This window comes from Sarcophilus harrisii, chromosome 4 (genome assembly GCF_902635505.1).
Source record: "Sarcophilus harrisii chromosome 4, mSarHar1.11, whole genome shotgun sequence".
Lineage (NCBI taxonomy): Eukaryota > Metazoa > Chordata > Mammalia > Dasyuromorphia > Dasyuridae > Sarcophilus > Sarcophilus harrisii.
Genome location: NC_045429.1, coordinates 74,272,421 through 74,295,587, shown reverse-complemented (window position 1 = coordinate 74,295,587; position 23,167 = coordinate 74,272,421). Strand labels below are relative to the sequence as shown.

The 23,167-nt window shown below is 33.8% G+C and overlaps 1 protein-coding gene across 5 annotated transcripts in view; it reads right to left on the bottom strand.

Moving 5' to 3' along the window:
• Positions 1-23,167, bottom strand: part of SWT1 (SWT1 RNA endoribonuclease homolog) — a 133,668-nt gene that overhangs the window by 5,320 nt on the left and 105,181 nt on the right. For all 5 annotated transcript variants that reach the window (XM_031937034.1, XM_031937033.1, XM_012547738.3 and 2 more), the window contains exon 18: positions 15,070-15,134. In XM_031937034.1, coding sequence (XP_031792894.1) covers positions 15,070-15,134 — 65 coding nt within the window. The remainder of the gene's footprint in view (positions 1-15,069; positions 15,135-23,167) is intronic.

The following is a 23,167-nucleotide window of genomic DNA, read 5'->3' as shown; positions in this document are numbered from 1 at the left end:
CCTCTGGTTTCTAAGAAAGCTCAAAATGTGCAAGCACACATGTATGTACTCATATTCACAAAGATCCAAACTTCTGGAAATTATAAATTAATAACCTGAGCTTCATGGAAGTCTAAGTTTGAACTCTCAGAATTTCTTTTTTCTTTTTCTTTCTTTTTTTTTTTTTTAAACTACAATAGCATCTAAGTATCTGAGCAGCATTAACTGGCAACCAAAATAAAATATACAATACAGACAGTTCAAATCCCACTCTGGCACCTCATCATAAAGGAGAAGTAGCTGCTTTCAAAAGGAGTACAAGTTATGAAACGTAACAGCTGCCAATAATAAACCCTCATCTACACTTCAGTTATATCTCATTGGTCATTAGATATATTCTTCTAAACTGAAAGTAATAAATACAAAATCAGTCAGTCAACAAACTTTTACTGAGCACCTACTATGTCAAAGACAGTGTGTTAAATAATAGAGATTAAAAAGGCAAAAAATAGTCATTCTTAGGTAATTCAGTCAGGAAGACAACATGCAAAAACATTGTGTGCGAAATATATATGCAAAATCAAGAACTTTGGAACTGACTGCAATGTATGAAGATGCTAGCAAAGAACTGCCCAGGATGGTGTGCCTGCATCAAAGAAGGAGCTGTGCTCTAGTAACAAAGCAGAATTGCAGCAGCTAAAAAGAAATGTGAGATGCACAAATTTAGCAAGTCCACCCCAAATGTTCATGTGGAATATTTGGGCCCAACTTGTAGTAGAGCACTCCAAACTCATATTGGTTTGGTCAGCCACAGTTGGACACGCTATAACTTGACTCTAACATAGTGATGTCATTTTGGACCTCTTTGAGAATGGACCAACCAATCATACAAAATAAAATGGAGATATTTCTCAGAAGGAAGCACTAAATTTAAGGCAAACTATAATTACAGATGTTGTTCCAAGATTGTCTTGTCCCTTTTCTTTTTCCACACCCCGACTTTCAGTGACCTCCACTCCTATGAGTTTAATTAAAATCTCTACAGATACAAGTTACAGATCTATACATCAAGCCCATTTTTCTCCTTAGTTCCAGGCTCAACTGCTTATTAGATGTATGACATACTCAGTATGTCCAAAACAAAACATCTTTCTCATCATCCCACCCCCTTTGGCAACCTGCAGTATTTTTGTGGAAGGTACCACTAACTCTTCCAGTCTTTCAAATTCATAATCAACTCCTCACTCTACCTTATCCTCCATATATCTTTTAGTTTTATTTTGCCTTCTCTTTCCTTATAACAGTAATCTTAGTTTGGGCCTGCATTACTATACAGACTCTAAAAATTACTTCCTTAACCCAAGTCTCTCTCCCTTCCACTCAGCTGCCCAAGTGCTTTCCTTTAGTGTAGATATGGCTCTGTCCCTCCCCTGTTTGCCTCTAGGACAAAACACAAACTCCCATTAAGCTCTTGCTCTTCACAGTCTGGGCCCGCTCTCTCTCTGCAGCATCCTGACATATTACCTTCCTTTCTGCAATCTGTGGCCCAGCCAAGCCGACCAAAGGTTCCCTCCCAGTGAGCAGGCTCTCCCCATCTACTGGGTCCATGTCTTTCACTGGATTTCCTTCAATGCCAGGGAGGTACTCCTTCCTCCACCTCACAGAACCCCTCTCTTTCTCCTAAATATACCTCAAGCACTACCTTCTGATCCCTTCACTTGTAGCTCTCCTGCTTTCCTAAACTATCTTGCATTAACTTTATATTTATTATGTATATATTTATGTATAGACATGTCTCCTCAGATAGAATGTAATTTCCTTGAAAGGAAGAACTGTTTTGGGGTAGTTAGATGGCACAGGGAAGAGAAGGGAACACTTGGAGTCAGGAGGACCCGAGTACAAATCTGGCCTCAAACATATTTACTAGCTATGTGATCATGATCACTTTGACCCCAATTACCTTACCTCCCCCCCCAAAAAAGTAGGAACTATTTCTTTTTTGTGTTTATATTCTTACATAGTGCCTTACAATAAATGTTTATTCACTTAACTAAAAACCAACCTACTCGTTAAAGATGTTATAACTATACTTGGTCTAATTTGGATGATGCAAGGACTCCAAGTACTATATAATTCCAAGCTGGAAGCCTTTGAATATGGACCTGGCAATGGATTATATGGCTACTGTCTAAACACTTCTACAAATTAAACTAAAAAAGGATGGAGGGTTGGCTAACAAATGATGAACAGGAGTTTTTTGTTTTTGTTTTTACTGTACTTAAATAGTTAACTACAGTTCTAACCAGTAACAGAAACTTCAACTGAGTTCCCTTTCACAATCTTCTTCATTTAGACCACAATAATACATCAGTGATATTTCAAAATGCAGTCTAGAAAATGTAATACCACTTCCTGTGACCAAAATCCAAAAGGATTAAGGTTAGTTTATATTTCTCAACAAAGGTATTATTACATGGGGCAGTGAAGGTAACAAATAAATTAGCTCAAGCTCATATGAGACATATAAAACACTGCCAGCTAGAAGTTTAAAATGTACTCCCCAGAGTTCAATCATACAAAACAATGGAGTCATTTCCTATGACAAGAGTGATCTGCAATTTGTGCTTTATAAATTCTAGTATTTTTACTAAAGTTCTACACTAGTCTCCAGTATGGCACGAAGATAAACTTATGTTCTTGAAGGCTATTTCAGGACAACCTTTGGTCTGATGTACTGGGAAACATTCAGACCCAGGAATAGACAACATATCTGTTGTCTGAGAATGGGACTACCTAAGTTTGGAAAAGATCATCATCAAAAGGTTAGATAGCAGGTGGTCAATATTTTGGGGACCATGTAAACTTGTCAAGCCACCTAACTAATGTTGAGGGATTACACTGTGCAAAAGTGGAAGTATTATCTACAATGATGAAATCATAGATCCTTAATGTAATTTGGGAAAGATTCATTAGATAATATTACCCTTTTTACCCATAAAAAATTATCAATTTCTATGATTTTTAGAGTTTGAACTGATGTTACAATCCTCATGAATTTTCATATATTTTTCAAACCTACTGCAAGAAGGTTTTCTTTTTCTTTCTGTCCTTTTCCCTTCCTTTTTTCTTTTTTCCTTCCTTCCCGTTTTTGGTATAGTGTGAAACAGATGAGAAGCACTGTGATATAGTGAATAAGGAAGTGGCTTGAAAAAAATCAGGAAAATCTGAGTTTAAGACTTGTTTCTAGTGCACATCGACTCTGCTCAGGGCCTCAAGACAGCTCTGGAAGTTCTCTATATTAATAAATAACAGGTTCAGTCCAAAAGAAATTAATACTAACAGAAGTGACTCTATAAAGCAACACACCTCTAAAGATTTAACAAAACAAACATTTGTTAAAACTCATGTTCTGTGTCAGAGCCTGGGTTATACAGACAAAAATTAAACATCTCCAGCCCCCAAAGGACTGAAATTCTATGAGGAAATAGAACATGCACATAGATAAGTAAATACAAGGTAATTTCAGACAGGAGAGAAGCCTGACTGGGTAGGGTAAGTAGTTAAATCAGCTAGTAGTAGAAGTTAGCACCTATACTGTGTCTTGGAAGAAAATAAAGGTAGTAATGAGGAAGTCCGTTACAAGTATGAGTGGTAGAAGTTTGTGCAAGTGCATAGGAGAATGGGAGAGAGAAAACAAACCACCAGGAACATTTAGTAACTTGATTTGGTTGAAGCATAGAGAACAATATTAATATTAAATCATCTCACAAGATGGGGGGAGGAACTTAAAAATTCTAGACTGTGGTGAGCACATAGGAGAGGGGAAGTAAGAAGCAACACAGGAAGTCCATCTAGGTTAATTTCAATAATCCAGGGGGAGTGGTCAAGAAGTTCTGAATGAAAGATAGTAAATGAACAAAGAAAAGAGAATGAATGTGAAAGATGATGACTTGCAAACTTATTTGGAAATATTGATGGAACAGTGAGATAAAGCTCTCTAGCAGACAACTGGTAAAGTAAAAGAGAAATGCAAGAAAAAGAGTTAAAATTGGGAGCTAATGAATATGAAATGATAAAGCTATGTAAAGATGATAACTGAATCAAGAGAATAGATGACAACAAGAAACTGAAAAAGTTCCAGGTCAGGGCACCCTATAAATAGTGTATGGGAGATAAATAATGCTTTGGTAAAAAGTTTGAGTGGGATTCAAAAGTAAAGAACCAGAAAAATACAATTTCATTACCAAGCGAGAAATAAGTCTCAAAAGTTAAAGGTAAAATAGGGGAGGAAAAGAGAAAAAAACATTACATTTAGTAATTAGAGAGACTGTTGGTAACCTTGAAAAGAGCAATCTAAGTGGTGTGAAGAAAAGAAACTTTTGGTAAGGATTGAGAAGAGAATAGGGTGATAAAAAATTGGAAGTAATAATTATAGATGATTTTCTAGGAGTTTGGCTTGAAAGGTAGAAATATTCTGTAATAGCACTGCAAATATTCTATTTTCATTTTCATATTAAACACATCTTAATATGCAAGGCTCTGTAGTAAATGTTATACAAGAAAAAAATGTACAGAATTTTTAGGATTTCATTATTACTTGTTGGTCTTGCCCGTTTTTGGACTGTCAGGACATATATTTGTCAAAACTTTCTAAAAAGAAAGTCCCCTCTAAGCTTTCAGAATACTGTGTGCCCTGGCCACATCTCTACATAAGATCCCACCACTTAAAATTGGCCCAAATTTAAACCAGACTTTCCTCTTAAATATAAAATAAAACCTGAGTAGATGATACAAACTGTGTTATTTTTAATGTGAATAAGCACAATATACATATGTTATGTATGTATACATACATATATAAAACAGATTTTTGGAGGGACTTAGTATAATGCAACCTTTCAATTCTAAGACCAAAAAGACAAAGATTTTAGAAAGCTAATGAAAAATTGCTTGTTTCCATGGTAATGCTTATCACAATGAGATATCATTTTTGAGGAGCTTGGTGCAGATGATTCTCAGATCAGTTTAACCAACCTTAATCTCTTTTTTAAACATCCAATCTCTTATCTCCAACTGACTACTGGGTATCTCAAACTAACCGTCCCACTGATTTATTAAACTCTACAAATCCAAAGTGAACTTTCCCCCTTACCCTTTTCCCCCTTTTTCTAATTGCCCTATTACTTTCAAACCCACTACCATCCTTCATATCACTAGGACTCATAATTTAAATGTACTTTTTGGTCACTTATTCTTTCTCACCCTTGTGTTCAATCTGTTACCAAGACCTGTTGATTCTACTTCTGACACTGCCATCACCCTGGTTCAGGCCCTCAGCATGTTACACCTATTATAATACTATTGTTAATAGCTATCTGACTGGCCTTCCTGCTTCAATTCTAATCCATTCTCCAGGTAGCTATCAAAGTGCTTTCCCAAAACTAAGTCTAACCAGGTCACTTCCCTACTCAATAAATTCCAGTACCTCCTAACTGCTTCAGGAGCGAATATAAAATCAATCCTTTGGCTTTAAAGCCCTTTAAAAACTGTTCCCTCCTTACCATTCCAGTCTTTTTTTTACACTTAATGTCCTCTCTTATCTGATAGGTGACTCTGGAATCCTTTCCATTCCTTACACAAAAACTTCATCTCTAGATTTTACATTTTCTCTGGATGTCTCCTATGCCTGGAATTCTTTCCCTCTCCATATCTATCTTCTGAATTTCTCCTTTAATTAATAAGTCTTTGTTAAAATCCCATTTTCTACAAGAAACCTTTCCCAGTCATTTTTAATGTTACTATCTTCCTCCTGTGATTATTTCCAATTGGGTGCTGTAAATACATTGTATGTAATTGTTTGCATGTTGCCTCCCACTACCCTCATTAGAATATGAGTTTCTCACACCTGTCAGATTGGCTAAGATGACAGGAAAAAATAATGATGATTGTTGGAGGGGATGTGGGAAAACTGGGACATTGATTCATTGTTGGTGGAGTTGTGAACGAATCCAACCATTTTGGAGAGTAGTTTGGAACTATGCTCAAAAAGTTATCAAACTGTGCATACCCTTTCCCAAAGAGATTATAAAGAAGGGAAAGGGACCTGTATGTGCACGAATGTTTGTGGCAGCCCTTTTTGTAGTGGCTAGAAACTGGAAACTGAATGGATGTCCATCAGTTGGAGAATGGCTGAATAAATTGTGGTATATGAAAATTATGGAATATTACTGTTCTGGTAAGAAATGACCAACAGGATGATTTCAGAAAGGCCTGGAGAGACTTACACGAACTGATGCTGAGTGAAATGAGCAGGACCAGGAGATCATTATATACTTCAACAACAATACTATATGATGACCAGTTCTGATGGACCAGGCCATCCTCAGCAACGAGATCAACCAAATCATTTCTAATGGAGCAGTAATGAACTGAACTAGCTATGCCCAGAAAAAGAACTCTGGGAGATGACTAAAAACCATTACATTGAATTCCCAATCCCTATATTTATGCACACCTGCATTTTTGATTTCCTTCACAAGCTAATTGTACAATAATTCAGAGTCTGATTCTTTTTGTACAGCAAAATAATGTTTTGGTCATGTATACTTATTGTGTATCTAAGTTATATTTTAATATATTTAACATCTACTGGTCATCCTGCCATTTAGGGGAGGGGGTGGGGGGGTAAGAGGTGAAAAATTGGAACAAGAGGTTTGGCAATTGTTAATGGTAAAGTTACCCATGTATATATCCTGTAAATAAAAGGCTATTAAATTAAAAAAAAAAAAAAAAAAAAAAAAAAAAAAAAGAATATGAGTTTCTGGGGAAGACGGACTGTTTTTTGCCTCTTTTTATATTTCCAACATCTGGCACAGAGAAGTTGCTTAATAAATGCTTGTTGATTTGACCTGTTGGGTAAGAATAAACATGAAAGAAACTAAGGATGTGGGCTAAGAATAAAATTTCAGTAGCTTAAGCTAAGTTCAATATCAGTGAAAAAAAATGTTGCTTGAATTTTTTCCACAAATATCTTAATGCCCATATTAAATTAGGAATTGCATCTAAAAATATTACATTACTTTCCTCAACTATTTTCTATATTAAACCAGAAAAGTAGGTTGGTGGGAGACTTTAGTTTCCTATCACAATTAAATGCTTCATGGCATTTCACCAAGCTTTACCTGTCACATGTTCACTTAACTGCTTACTGTAAATTATAAGATAGTAAGGAACAATTCCTTCTGATACCAAATCAATTATTTCCATTAATAACATACTTCAAGGATCTTTATCAGGTGAAATATCTTCTGATGATTCCTGGTACATATGCTTACTTGCAAAGATGACTCAAACATTTTCAGGATACATTTTAATAAGAATTTTTAAATGACAATATAAACAGCCCTGGCTCATAAATATTTAAAACCCTATATTTTCAATTAAAAATTATGCTGCCATCATTCCTATGCCAATTAACAAAACAAAGATAGGATACAATACTAAGATTTCTCACAAGAATAATCAAGATACATTATGATAGGCTCCTGACTTAGTGGATTTTAAAGTAATCTGCAATATTAATGAACTAAGACAATGTGTAGTTAGACCTCGCTCTTAGCCTAACAATTTGGTTATGTTCCCTCCTGATGATAGACAGAAATGCGACATAGTCAGAGAGCCAGCTTCAAAGACTGGATTCAAGCCTTGCTTCTGACATGCACTGGCCTATGATGCTGGGCAAGTGATTTAATTGGTCAGCTGGGGCAATTCTGTAAGACTAAATGGCAAAGATTAGATCCCAATCTGTATTAGTAAAGGGAGTTTCCTCCTCCCCTGGAAGTTCCCTAAACTAATGAAATCAAGTTGAGGTCATATATATATCATCACTAACACTGAGGTTAGTGAGATGGGCCTATATTTTAGGAGAGTATCTGGACCATTAAATCACTGAAAAATTTCCAAATTTAATCCAACTCGGTTTCCTTCTCCTCTCTCAATCTTGATCCAGTTCACAGGTCATCTATAGAGCCTGTCCAAAATAGATGAATTGATAGACCGTACCTATAACTTTCCATTCAGGTACAAATCATAGTATGGATAAAAATTTTTCTTCTATACTTGCTTTAACTGCATATATAGTTAAGTTGACCTCTTTTGAGGATTTAGGGATTTCATTTAGGATGGTTAGTTCTGGGCTTGATGAAACTACACAATGCCATTTATAAAAAGGACTTAACTAGTTATAAGGAATCCCCTAAATATCCTCCTTGATACTAGAGAACACTTTTAGTAAATATGCATCTGTTTCTTTGATATTAATAACCAGAAGGTTACTGAGTAAAATTATTTTTGTTATGCTTCAAGGAATAAAGATATTGTTCTCTACTAAATTAAATTATTTTTATAATAATAATAATAATAAATAACTACAGTGGGATCTTACATTTACTACACCTTTTGGACAACTACACAGCTATATAGATTTAATGTGTTGTAGAATATATTTTTTAAATCAACCTTTTTTAATTAACGAAAATATACCTTCTTTCTCTTGCCTCTCACTAAGTGCCAACTGAGAATGAAAGAAAAATCCCATTACAAAAATGTATAGTCAAGCAAAACAAACTTCCACATTAGCTTTATTTAAAAGAGAAAGAGTGTGTACACACACACACACACACACACACTGCTCCATGTCTCTCACTTCTCTATCAGGAAGTAAACAGTAGGTTTCATCACTAGACTTCTCGAATTGTGACAGATCATTACATTGATTGGAGTTTCTAAGTCTTTGAAAGTTGAATATATTTTCAATATTGTTGTTACTGTACAGATAGTTTTGGTTCTACTCACTTCATTCTGTATCAGTTCATATGTCTTCCCAGATTTCAATGAAATTATCTTCTTTAATATAACAAGAAAATAACATACCAACACATTTATACACTATAATTCATTTTGCCCTTCCCTAATTGATGGGTACCCCCTCAAATTCAAATTCTTTGCCAAAAATATCTTGGTACATGTTTAACTGGAATTTGTTTTGCTTAAAATTGATCTCTCTATAATATACCCTCTAAATTCCTTCTCTCCACTCCTCATTTCCTATAATACAAACTGTCTATATGTATTCTTTCCTCCTTAGACCAATTCAAATGAGTGAGGTTCAAGTGCTGATTGCTTCCATTGGCAATACTTTTTTTTGTATAGACTTCTACTTGTGTACTCTGTGAGATAATTTCCCTCAAACTTTCCTTTCTCTTCTCCCCAGCTCTCAACTGTAATCATCTTTCCCTCCTTTTATCCTTCCATTTAGATTATCATAAGAGAACTACTCTCAAGTCTTCTAATTAGACTCCCTCTACAACACCTTTTTAATGTTTCTCCAAAATCCCATTTGAATCTCAAAGTTTCTAAGTAGTTCTAGGAATGTTTTTGTTTAACATGAAATGCCCTGGATAGATCTGGGAGCTAGCTCTCTTGCTCTAGTCTACAGCCCCTTCCTGCACTTAAGTGGTCTCATGTGGCCGACTCTTGCTCAATCCCTGTTGGTAGTGTCCAAAGTTCTGTCTCCCTTCTCCCCTGTTAGCTAGAAAAGTGATTTGCTATGTCTTTTTTTTAGATTTAACAAACAAGATTTGGACTGGTTTGTTTTGTTGATCTGTTTGGAGTTCTTCTGAGGGGGTACTTAATCCTGCTACTTTGCCATCCTGGCTCTGCCTTCTGAGATAAAGAATGTGGCTTCTAAAGCTTTGATCTCTCTCATCTCTTTGCTTTCCTCTTCTGTGTCCACCTTTGTGCTGAAGTTACCTATTTTTAATGTATATGTTAATTTAATTTAGAAGGCCTTATCAACCTTTCCACATACTCTTTCCTCCTCAGGTTACTCCCAGCTATATGTTCATAGTAGTCCTTTTGAAAATAATCAACATAAACACTGAAATATGATATGACTAAGAATACCTTGAAAAAATGTATCTTCTGTCCTTTGGATACAAATTGAAGAATAAGAACTTCTTTTATTACATCTCCAAGGAGAAGCCATGAATTCATGACCACATGTTTTGAGCATGTGACAAGTTAAAGCCCATGAGATGTCATGTAGCATGTGAATGCTCTTTTAATGTTGTTGCCCTTCCCTTTAACAGATGTTTTAAAAACCATAAGATCCTTGGTATCCCTAGATTTCTTTTCTTCCATTTTGCCACTATCACTGGAGAAGCAGAAGGGAAAGGCCACAAAAGACTAAGTTGATATTTTCATTTGTTTAATGTATTATCATGACCAAAGTAACATCCTACTAGGGATGAGCTTTTCTACAACTAGCCAGAAGAAAAGTGGACAGTCTGTTAGCAGCACCATGTCTTAAAAAGCATCTCTGCCATGAAAGAATTTTGCTCTCTGGTGTTATTTGCATCCGAGTAGAATTTGGTCAAGAAGTTTTCAGAATCAATTATGAAAATCGATAACTATACAGCACTATATTAATTATAAATACATGAAGTATTTGAGTATTATTAAAACATTTTATGCTGATGATCATGTAGAAGGAGATCATTCAAAAATTGTTATCCCCATTTTACAGATGAAGTTTAATAATAGAACTAATAACTGACAGTCCTGTTCAGACCCAAATCCAGACCACCTTCTGATTCTAAATCCAATATTCTGTTTATTTTAATAGTTTATATCATTAAGAGTTGAATCTCAGTTCTGATATTTCTGACGTTAAGCAAGCCTCTTGATTTCTCTCTCTGAGTAGTTCAGTTTCCTCATCATTTTAATGAAGGAGTTAGACCAGACAATCTTAGAAAATACTACTAGATGCAAATATATGTTATTATGATTACTACATTTTAAGGATGAAACACCATTCCAATGTTTTATGACAGAATTCTCAAATAATTACTAAGCATATAATCGCAAAATTCACAGTCTGATCTCACCAATATGAGTTCTCCCTCCAATTGTAAACAAGGCTTTGGAATAAGACTTTTTGGAGAAACAAGCATGAAGGAGGGAAAAATATACCACTGAAGATATAGCAAGGCAGAAGATATGGTTACTATCTTCAAGAGTATTTCAATCCAATTCACTTAAGAGACAGGTTCCATAAAAAAAATTTTTTTTAAATACCGTTACAAATGAATAGTATAGACTAGGTTTCACTGACTCATATTGTAAGTGGAAGGTTTCACAGACTTATGCTGTATCTGGAAGGAAAGGCAAGATTCAGATAGAATCTGAAGGAAAAGACTTTCTAGAATATAGATAGGGTACAAGAAATTATATGGAAATCTGAAGGCTGAAGTCAGATTGTGAAGAGCTTTGATTGTTTTCCTGAGGAACTTACACTATTCTAAAAGGAATGATGCAATATTATTTTTTGCTAAAGTATCTATCTACTTGAAGTATTTTTCTAGGCTCTTCTGCTCCAAAGAAATACAATTCTTTTTGAAAGAGATTTTAATTATGTCAAAATCTTTTTCTTTTATTACAATGAATATCTGATTTATTTCTATTTTTGGCAGAAATCAGAATTAATCAGGAAGAATCCATGAGGTGCTTAAAATATGGTAACTCACAATTTATAACAATATTTATGTCCAAGAGGTTTACCCAAAACAGAGGAACAATGTTTCCTGGGTCATAAAACAGAATTATCACAGGCAGGAACTGATTCCGGGTATTTCTCCAACTCTAGCGCTCTACTATACAACATTATCTCTAAAATAATAAATTCAACAGAATTAAGTAGAGATTATAATCTACTATTATTACAATTGAAACTAAAGGTTAAAGAACCAATGGAAAATTCCAAGTTAAAATGTGTTCTTTCTGCCATTTTTAGAATCCATCAAAATGTATACTCTCATTATATTCACGTCCATTATATGGACGACATTTTAGTCAGCAGATCAAATGAGCCTAGAATGTGATCACTCAGAATGTGAATAATGTGTCTGTTAAATCTCTATCTTCAGAGATTGGGTCATCCTGTCAGTCCTGGTCTCCTCTGATTTATTAGAAACAGAGATAACAGAATAAGGAAATGTACTACTTATTATATTAACTATCTTATATAACCTACTAAAACTAATGGAAGAAAAATCACAAATATTTAAAGTTGTTAAATATGCTGGTACACATATTATATGCCTTAATCAAAAGTTGATGGTCAACTATTCAGGTCTACATTTACATTTTTTATTTCTATTTGTCTCCTTCCCATTCCATATTCCCACCATGGCTTTCTGCCTAATTCAAAGTAAACAAAACAAAACAAGTATTTTTTTTTTTTTTTAAGATACGTGGCATATATGTTAAAGGGGTAAATTTAGCTTGTATTTGGTTTTTAAAGGTTATTTTAAAAACATTTCCTCTACATGTTATGAAAAAGAATTTTAAAAACCATTTCTATGTGACAGGTACTTATAAACAGAAGCAATGCAAGTGTCTTGGGGGGAGGAGGAGAAGGTAGGAAAAAGGAAGCAGGCAAACCAATAGCAAGTATTTATTAAGCAAGTGCCTGATGCTAAATTAGGTGTTGGGAATACAAATAAAGCAATGAAACGGTACCTCATAGAAAAAAAAAAAAAATCAATTGTCATTTCACTAGCAGACCCACAAACAAAACCACAATAAATGCCAAATTGCACAACAGATGTACACAGTGTAACTCCCTAAAAATGCTTTTTTGTTCCATTGTTTTAAAGTCTAATACATTAGACTTTTATCTACTTTATCAAGATATTTATAACATTAGCATTTAATATTAAGTTCAAGAACGGCTGTATCCTCTATCACTATTAACCTATTTTCAAAGATAAATTAGAGAACATAAGGCACATAATATCACACTATGAACATTTGTTAGATTACTTCCACAGCAAAAATCAGAAGACACAATTCTCCAAATAATTCAGTCAATAAAGAAATACTTTTCTTCATTTATTTGTATAACTCTAGAAAATTATTAATTAGGCAAGAGGAAAACTGAATTGCACTATATTAAAATAAGTAATAGACATGTTCTTCCCTGAATAATACAAATAGGTGCCTCATTCTTGGTTTGGCTGAAGAAACAAAAACCAAAGCAATTGACTAGTTTGAGTCAATAAAAAAGAAAGAAGAGGAAAGGGGAAGATTCTGTCTTGCTAGATGTTAACTGTATTTACCAGTTCAATTTTATCTAACCAATTATATAATGATATAAAAATAATTAGCCAACCTTTGATTACTTGATATAACTTCCCTTAAATTCTTCCTAAAAATGGAGACACATATCTGTGTTATATGCAAGAGTTATTTCTGACTAATCAAAGCACTTTTGATGCTCAAAACATACTTTATTATTTACATGTCATGTAACATGCATCCTCAGCTAAAATGAAAAATCCAAGTCCTTTACAGTATTTTTGGATCCAAGGCTATTTTTAAAAAGCTCTTGTGTTAGAAATCAGGAACTCTAGTTCTAGGGTAATTTTGAGGAAACTTCTGTCTCTAGAGTCACAAAACAAGCAAATTTCCAAAAGCATTCTTAATGGGAAAATAACAGTAGTGTTGGTACACATTCTGCTGTTAGTGGAATGCTGTTTGGCTTTACAGATATTTTTTGAATCTGATATCACAAATTAGTTTTTAATTTATACTGAAAAATGACTGTCTCTTTTAGGTTTTCTGAAAAAGTTAAAACTGCTTCAATTTCTTTTTTATAATAACTAAGACTGGCTGATACACCATCCTAGGTTTCTGAATAAAATTCTCCTATGATCCGGACAAATGAATGGGTAATCAAGTATTCCTTTAAGCTGAAGGGATCTTCAGCTGAAAAAATTGAAAGGCGGTTGACAGCAGATTTTAAAAATCATCCTGAATTATAATCATGTGATGAGATTTCTATTTTATCCCTTGCTTATAAATTTTAATCAAGGACATTCAATCGGAAATATTATCTTTCTGTTGTATCAGGTTCTATGCACAGTTCCTCCCTCCCCTCCCCCCATCTCTACCCTCTCCATTCATTCCTATAGCATTTATAATTTCCCCTATAGCATTAAAATAAAAGTCTTTCTGCAGATGTCTGGTTTCCACAGTCACAATTCCCTCCTTTGCAGTCAATTCTGGAGATAAGAAATTATAAAAGAACTAAAAACTCAAGCACTTTAAATAATTACTTGCTTTACTATTCCTAAGAAAGTGATATGTATGCCTGTTAAATGCAATTTATTCCTGCCTACCCCCCTCTCCCAGATTATAGAGAAACTGGTTTGGCCTTAATATTATTCTACTAAAATTCTTTATTTTAAAAAAAGGGAGTCTGGTTCAACCTCACCTATCACATTTGGCCCTGTGTCAAATAAGGGAAAGGAGTCCTCTTTCTATTTCATCTTTTAAGTAGAAAAACTTTATAATATTGAAATGGTCCCATAAAATCCAACGGCTTTTAAATAGCCCCAAGGCAACCTTATATAGAATTTAGGCATTATTCAATTTATTTTCAATGTCAACTACTACAACTTCCCTCCTCTCTACCCCCACCATTCTAATCCCAATAAATAGTCTATAGTCTAATAGTCAGCTTGTTAGCAAATGCCATAGCTCACATAGCCTAGTAATTAAGAAAAAAAACCTTGGTGACTGTTACGCCTAAAAAAATATAACTAGCATAAAAGAAGTAAACCTGTAAATGCAACAAGATAAGAGTCAAAAAAAAAAAAAAAAAAAAAAAAAGTAAAATCCAAGTAATTCAGACATGTTGGAGAGAACTGTCTTTCCTTTAAGGAATTTCCCTTTTAATCAAAATTGCTGGTACAAGGAACGGCCAGGTGAGGAACTGCAAGACAGCATGTTCTATGAAATTCTATGAAATGATTATTCAGTGTTTTCTGTCAAGGGCAATTATTCATTATAAAACACACCCACCAACTTCAGTAATTAGAAAAGAAGAACTAAGTAGCTAAATAAGAGATGAGAAGAGTCTAAAATCAAAGCAGCTCAAGAAAAGGTGAAAATTACTGCTGTTTCTAGTAATTTTTATTATTTCAAGACACTTATTCTGTTTACAGATTTATACTATAGATGACTTACCGATATTCAGCCTGTGACACACAGTCATAAAGTTCCTGGGCAGTAAAGTTGATACATCTATTTGCCTAAGGAAAAGAGAAAAATCATAATTATTAAAATTGTACACTAAATCAAATGATTAGTAAAAACCTAGTTAAAACTGCTTAATACACTAAGTGGTAGGATTTTAAATATCTGGATATTAAATAGAAATAATTAAATTGTAATGTTTAATACCCACAACACATCTAGCAACACAGAGAAAACCCTTTACAGCCCTCATATTAACCAACTTTGAACAAATCAGAAAATGTTCTGGTTTCACTCTCATTCTCCCTAACCAATTAGTGAGCTCAAAGCAAGCTCTGGAAGTAAGGGTGACAGAACCTTGATCCCCATACATTAGTACCCTTGATCCTTTAAAAATAAGAGAACATTTCTATCATAAATCAGAGATGGAACCTTTCCTGTTCCCTGCTGGGGAAAGCAGAAAAGATAACTTTAGCACTGTGACCCAAAACATCCCACTCCAGTATCTAGCTGGCTATAAAGGGCAACCTTTTATAAAATTCTTTTGCACATACAGGTCTTATATGCAAGTTTCTTTTTACTCTTTCCAGTGAAGACACAGGGTTGCCAGATGCTCATTCATTTGGAGACATTTGTCAATAAAGAAAGAAATTAAAGTGGACAAGAGGAAGTGATCACGTTTCCTCATTTTTAAACTAGAATTCAGGGAGCCCTCATTCTAATCGCTGCAGTCAGTGGCTCAGAGAAACAACTTTTTTAGGAAATAAAAGAATTAGTAGGTGTTAAGTGCTAAACCACTGCCAGTGATCTTTGAAAGACTGGCTCTCAAACAGAACTAACTACAATATCAGGGAATTGGATTGAAGTGAGGGAGGGCTGTGCAAGGTCACCAGTTTCCCTTTCTCCTCCAGAGTCATCTGGATCCAGTAGCAAGACAGAGTTCAGGATGCCTGGAGATGACCTGGTACTACTGAATTAATTCTATCCCAATTTTCAAAGAGAGAAGGAGGATAGGGCTTGTTAATAATAGGATGAGCTTGACTATGGAAAATTCTAAATCACAGTATTGAGTTACTGAATATCTAATAAAGGAAATGATTACCACAAAAAGTCAATAAGGTTTCATCAAGATCATATCATGCAAGTCTAATATATTTTTCTTTTTGTCATGGTGACTGTATTAGTATATGGGGGAAGGTGGTAGATATAATTTACCTAGATTTTAGCAAAACATTTGAAAAAGTATCATGTTACTCTTGTTGAAGGAATTAAAGATGTGGGCTACATAAAAGCTTCTTAAACCGTGGTTTGCAATCCTATATGGGTCGTGTAATTAAATGGGGAGGGGGTTGTGAAATTATGATTTATTATCAGTAAATGTTTGATTTGTATACCCATTTTATACACCTAAATACCCACGGTTGCATAAAAATTTCTTGGGTGAAAAGAGGTCATGAATGAAAAAAATTTAGTAAGTCCTAAGCTAGATGAGAGTTTGATTAAGTGTTATCTTGAACTGGCTGAATGACCTAGAAGCATTCAATGGAGTTCAATGGACCATATGTATTTTTAACAATGACTTGGTTAAAGACACAGATGGCATAATTATCAAATCTATAGATGACACAATGCTGGGAAGGACAGCTAACAAGTTGAATGACCGTTAAGATTAAAAATTATATTGACATATTAGTACATTGGGCTGAATCTTTGAAATTTAATAGGATCAAATGTAAAGGTTATGCCTGGATTCAATCAATCAATCAGCTTTATAAGTAAAAGACTGGTATGGTATATGTATATAGTGACTAAATACTAATTCATCTCAAAAAGATCTCAGGTTTTAATGGATTGTAAATTTAATATAAACTGATTGTGTGATAGGGCAATCAAGAAAAGTAAGATACTCTTAGGCTACATTAGCAAAGGCATAACTTTTGAGGAACCAGAAGATAACACCACCATTCTATTCTGCCTTTGTTAGAACACAATATTAGAACATTGTGTTCAGTTCTGGGCACTGTATAGGAAGTACATTGATAAATTGGAGAGTTCTGGAGAAAGCAGTCAGAAAAGTAAGGGGATCTCTAGTTCATAAGAGAAGACAATCATTAAAACTAGGGAGATTTAACCTGGAGAATGAGGAAGAATATGAATGTTTTCCTCAAGTATTTGAGTGGCTGTAACATGAAAGCGGAACTAGACTTCTTCTTCATGGCCCCAAAGGAAAAAACTAATCCTAATGGGGTAGAAGTTGAAAAGAAGGCGGCTTAGGTATGCTATCAAGGAAAATCTCTTCTTAATAATCAGAGCTTATACAAAATGGAAAGGGTTGACTCAAGGATTCTCTTTCTCATTGAAAATCTTCATCTTAAAGCTAGGTGACCCCTTATTTGGTATGTTGGAAAAAGGATTTTTTTCAGATATGGCTCTAACTGGATATTTCTAAGGTTTCTTAAAATTCTGAGGTTCTGTGAACCACTGATCCTGATATAACAGTCAAGGGAGCCATGACCTTCTTCCTTATAGAGTTGTGTATTCCCTTTAGTAATAACAATCACAATCCCTTAAGCCTTACTGGATAGTCTTCATGAGTTAACATAGCCAAAATATTCATTACTCTGTGGCCAACTTATCAATGAAAAGCTCTAAATTTAGTTTAGCTGACTGATCCCTGGTATTATACCCTCAATTTTTCTTATATAGTAAGAGCCATCAGATTCTCTTATGCTGGCACAGACAGGAAAAATTTAGACTTAACTCAATGCCATGATAAGACATAGGATGGATTAGATGAGAGTTCAATATTATTGATAGTTTGTTGACAAGATTTACATTATAATGTATTATTATAACTGGTTACTGTTATGATTTATTTAATACCAGAAAAGAGAAAATGGCTAAAAAGTCTGTTTTAACCAAGTATAATTTATAGAATTTTATTTATATATAGTTACAGAATTAAATTTTTTTAAAGAAATAATGTACTTTGCTATAAAGCATTAACTAAGTTAGTTTTTAAAAATTGATGGGAATGCTATGATTTAAAAGTCTTTTAAAATACAAAATTATTAGGCCAAAATTGTAGGCCATTTGGAAAAATTCATAATTTCTTACATGCTTAGTTTGAAAAAGGTACTGATTTTAGTCTGAATGAATTTTTAAATTCATGCTAAATACTTCAAAAATTCACAAAGAAAATATTTTGAACTTCTTAGTTAAAATGGGATAGGGATTTAATTTATAATGTCAATGATACAATCAACTCCTAGAAGAGGAAATGACTTTTACCAATTAAAATTAGAACCCTTTCTATAATTTAAAGCATTAGAATGTTTCTTAGAGAACTGAGAGATTAAGTGACTTGCCCAGAATCACACAGGCAGTCTGTATCAAAAAGCTGAATTTGAATGCAGGTTTCTCTGGCTTTGAGGCGTTCACCCATATATCACATTGCCTCTCTTTTTACTTAATATGGAGCTTAAGTGATCATAAATTCTTAGAGTTCAAATTAATAGACATTTCTATATTTCTAACTTTTTAAGTTTTATTTTTACAAGTTATATGCTGTGAAGTCTGACTTTCAATTTTAAAAAAAGATGCTTAAATAGATAAGATGCTAATCTAATAAAGAGAAAAGTATTTTTAAAAACAAAAAAATACCTCCACAGCAGATCGTGTCTTCTATGGAGGCAAATAGATTCCTGTAAAAATGTCACTGTATGCTCATGTAAAATAATTTTATTTTCTAGAGCAGTAGTGTCACACTATTAGACGCTACTAGAAATGAGGGTTACCCTTTGGACCACTTACTGACTTAAATTTATTTTGTTAAAATTTCTCAATTACATTTTAATTTGGCTCTGACCTTACCATCACTCAGAGTGTCGTTCATGTTTGACACTTCTGCTCTAAAATGTCTATAAATGATAAGATTTTGTTGTTGTTATTGTCCAGGTGGTTTTTAGTTGTATACAACTTCTCATTACTCCTCAAAGGACTTTCTTCTTAGAGTAGTTTGCCATTTCCTTCTCCAGCTCATTTTACAGATAAAAAAACAGAAGCAAACAGGCTTACATGATGTGCCCAGGTCACAGAGAATCTGGTTTCAAATTCTTCCTGCCACTTGATACCTAGGTGACATTAGGCAAATTATGCAGTTTCCCTAGTCTCAATTTGCTCATCTTGTTATTAAAAAAAAAAAAAAAATAAAAATAAAATTCCAATTGACTATTAGTCAAAGTATATGAATAAGCTGTACTCAAAAGTAAAAATCAAACCTATCAACTTCCAAATGAAATACTCCTTATCACTAAGAGAAAATGTAAACTGAAGTAATTCTGGGTTTCTAATTCACACAGTTATCAAAATGAACAAAAATGAACAAAATGAGCAAAATAATGAATGTTGGAGGGGTGGAAACATGCAAAGTAACACAGTGTCAGTGGAACTATATGTTGGTCCATCCATTCCAGAAAAAATATTTCAAGCTATGCCCCCAAAATGAGTTATACATATCTACTGACTCAGAGTATAACTACTAAGCCTATATACTCTCAAAGACATCAACAGGAAAAGGAATTATTCATATAAAAATGTTTCTAGCAGCTCTTTTCTGGTGGTAGCTAAGAACTTTAAATTAAGGTGGTACTCATCAATTGGAGAAGATTGAACAAATTATGGTATACAACTATAATGGAATATTATTTTGCTTTAAGAAATAACCAAAATAATAGTTTCAGAGAAACCTGAGAAGACTTGTATAAACTGATGCAGAGTGGAATGAACAAATCCAGGAGAAAATTTTTATTTAACCACAATATAAAAATGACCAACTTTGAAAGACTTAAAAATCTTTTGTTAACACAATTACCTAATCATAATTCCAGAAAACTGATGATGAACATTCACATGATGATAGATTAGAAACGGGCTAAATATGTAGAAAAGAATGCACATTTTTGAACATAGCAAATGACCGAGGATTTGTTTTATCTGACTGAATATTTGTTACAAATGTTTTTTTGTTTTGTTTTGTTTTGTTTTAATTCCAGTTGAGGAGGAAGGTGGGAAAGTGAAAAAATGGATGCTTGTTAATTGAAAAAAAATTATTAAAAAAAAAAAAAGAGGGGTTCATACTAGATGGTCTCTAAAGTCCTTTCCAGCACTAGGTTGCTTATCTTAGTAACAAATAATTTATTTGGAAATATATCATAATAAATGTAAATATTTCAGGAAGGAAGGGAGGAAAAAAATAGAGGGAAGAAGAGAAGAGAGGGAGGAAGAGAAGAGAGGGAGGAAGGGAGAAAACTGTTGAGGATACAAGGAAAGGTTTTCTATTCAAAGGTGGGATTGGACCTAAGTCTTGAAGGAGAGATATTAAGAAGTGGCAGTGAATAGGCAAATTATTCTAGACATAGAGGAAAGCAGTACAGAAACAGGAGAATGTGTGTGTTCAGAGAATAGCAAGTTGTTCAGAATAGCTGAATTATTGACAGTATAAAAGATAGTAAAATGTAAGAAGACTATAAATATAGGAAAGGGCCAGGTTATAAAGAGCTTTAAATGCCAAATAGAAGATGATCCTACAACAAGGTGCCTTTACAGTTCACTGAGCTTGGAAGTATACACTTTAGAAAACTTATATTGACAGCTAAGTGGAGAATGGAATGAAACTAGGAAAAATTTGAGACAGACCAATTAGAAGACTATTAGAATAGCTAAGGAAGAGGTACTGAGCACTCAAATTAGGATGACAGTGGCAATGTAAGTGGAGAAAAGGAACATATCTGAGTGTTATCATAAAGGTAGAAACAATAAAATTTGTCAATATGTGAGTAAGGAGTTGAGAATAATACCAAGGATGCTAATGTGAGAGAATGATCATATCTGGAAGAGTAAAAGGAAAGTTTCAAAGAGGGACTGATTTTAGGGGAAAGCAGAGTTCTGCTTTGGACATGCTGAGTTTAAGATGCCTATGCAACATATAGATGAGATGTCTAAATGGCAATTGGTTATATGGGACTAAAGTTGGATATGTGTGAAAGCCATAAGAGCTAATGAGATCAAATGAGCCCGTATACTGTGGTGAGAAAACAGAAGAGATTCTGAGACAGAACCTTGAGGGACAATCTCTGGTTAATGGGCATGAAAAACTTAAAAAGGATCAGACAGAAAGGAGGAAAACTGAGAGAGCAAGGTCAAGAAAACTGAGAAAGGACAGTACAGTATCCAAGAAGAGAAGGGGGTCACTACTATCAATAATACAAAAGGTTAAAGCAAAGCTTCTGAAACTCTGGGTTGTGACCCCATATAGAATCATTGTAACTGAATGTGGAGAATGCAAAAGTATTATCACGTGAGTTTGATTTGTATACTTATTTTATATATCTGTATATCCAGGGTCATGTAAAAATTTCTTAGGTAAAAAGGGGTTGCAAGTGGAAAAAGTTTAAGAAGGGACATTAGACTGGGAAAAGGACATTAGACTTAGTAGTAATTTACCTGGAGAGGGCAATTTCAATAGAATGATGAAGTAGAAAGTTGGACAGCAGAGGGTTAGAAGGGAGAGGTAAGAGGCAAGAAACTAAGAATCTTGGGAGGACAGAGGAGATAGGGAACACTGAAAACTATCTCAAGGAGCAGTGAAAAGAGACACAGAAAGACAGCTAACTAGGATGGTCACATGAGACTTTTTTAAGGATAGAGGATAAATGGATGTTTGTAGGCTGTATGGAAGAAGCCAGTAGCTAGGGAAAAATTAAAGATAAGAGAATGGAGATGACAATGAAGGCAAACTGCTGGAAAAGACTCTGGTTTTGATAATTTAATCATAAAAACGATAGTTTAAGAATTTATAGTCACTCTTGGAATGCTTTCTATAAGATGGTGAAAAACATTAAGTAAAATTCTTAACCTGTTTTAGGATTAAACTGAGTTTAGGTGCCCTTACTGTGTTCAACACATAACAAAAACAAAGTATCCATGATGAAAATTTAGACATAGGCAACACACATACATAGGGATTCATGTATATTCATATATGTATATATACATTTTTAAAAATATCATTAATATTATAGTTTTGTGTGTGTGTATGTGAGAGAGAGAGAGAGAGAGAAAGCAAGAATATGAAGGAATGTGTATGTATCTACAATCAACTGTAGCCTTTTTCAGAAAACTGAGAGAGAAGGGGAAAAAGGGGATAGGGACAGAATAAAGTAAAAAGTACACAGCAGAGAACAAAAGAAAAACTTACAAGGAAGCAAAGAAAGGATGGACAACTGTAAACAAAATGTTAAGTATTTATTATATAGGCTTTATTGAAATGGAAATTTAGTGTTTCATATTTTGAATTCTCTCATGTTCTGCTGTGCATATGACAATATTTTCTTTTTGGGTTTTTTCCCCTATCTTGCAGTTAAGTTTTAAATAATGTTTTAAAAAGAAAAAGATAGAAATATTTCTAATAGCATCACAGATTTACTAATAAACTTTTTAAAGCTGGAAGTAAAGCTGGAAGGAACCTTATAAGTCAACTAGGTTCTAAATTCTGCTCACTTTACAAATGAAATGATTAAGGACTAGAAAAGTTAAGTGACACCCAAGAGCACACAACTAATATAAGTTTAACTCAATTCAAGTATTTATTGGGACACTATAACACACTGGAAATAACAGCAGATTTTAAATTTAGAGACTTTGGTTTGAATCCTAGCTCTCTAACTCTACACCAAGGTGTTTTAAATGATCTCAAATTCAATTCTTCTCATTTGTAAAATACTGGTAAGATGACTTCATAAGATTGCTATTAAAAATAGTTATTTTGTAAACATTATGGTAATGTGTAAATTTAAATTATTATTAAGAATAAGTCATGATTCCTGCCCTCAGAGCAATAAATATGATATACAGTAATACATGACAGGTAAGTTAGAGTTATAGAGTATTCTGTGAAGTCAGGGTAGAGCAGGAAAACATCACAGATAAAGGAATCAGACAAGGCTTCTTGTGAAAGATAGGTTTTAAATTAGTCTTCAATGTGCATGGAAGGCAGTAACAAAAGGTTAGAAAAGATGGTTAATTGGTA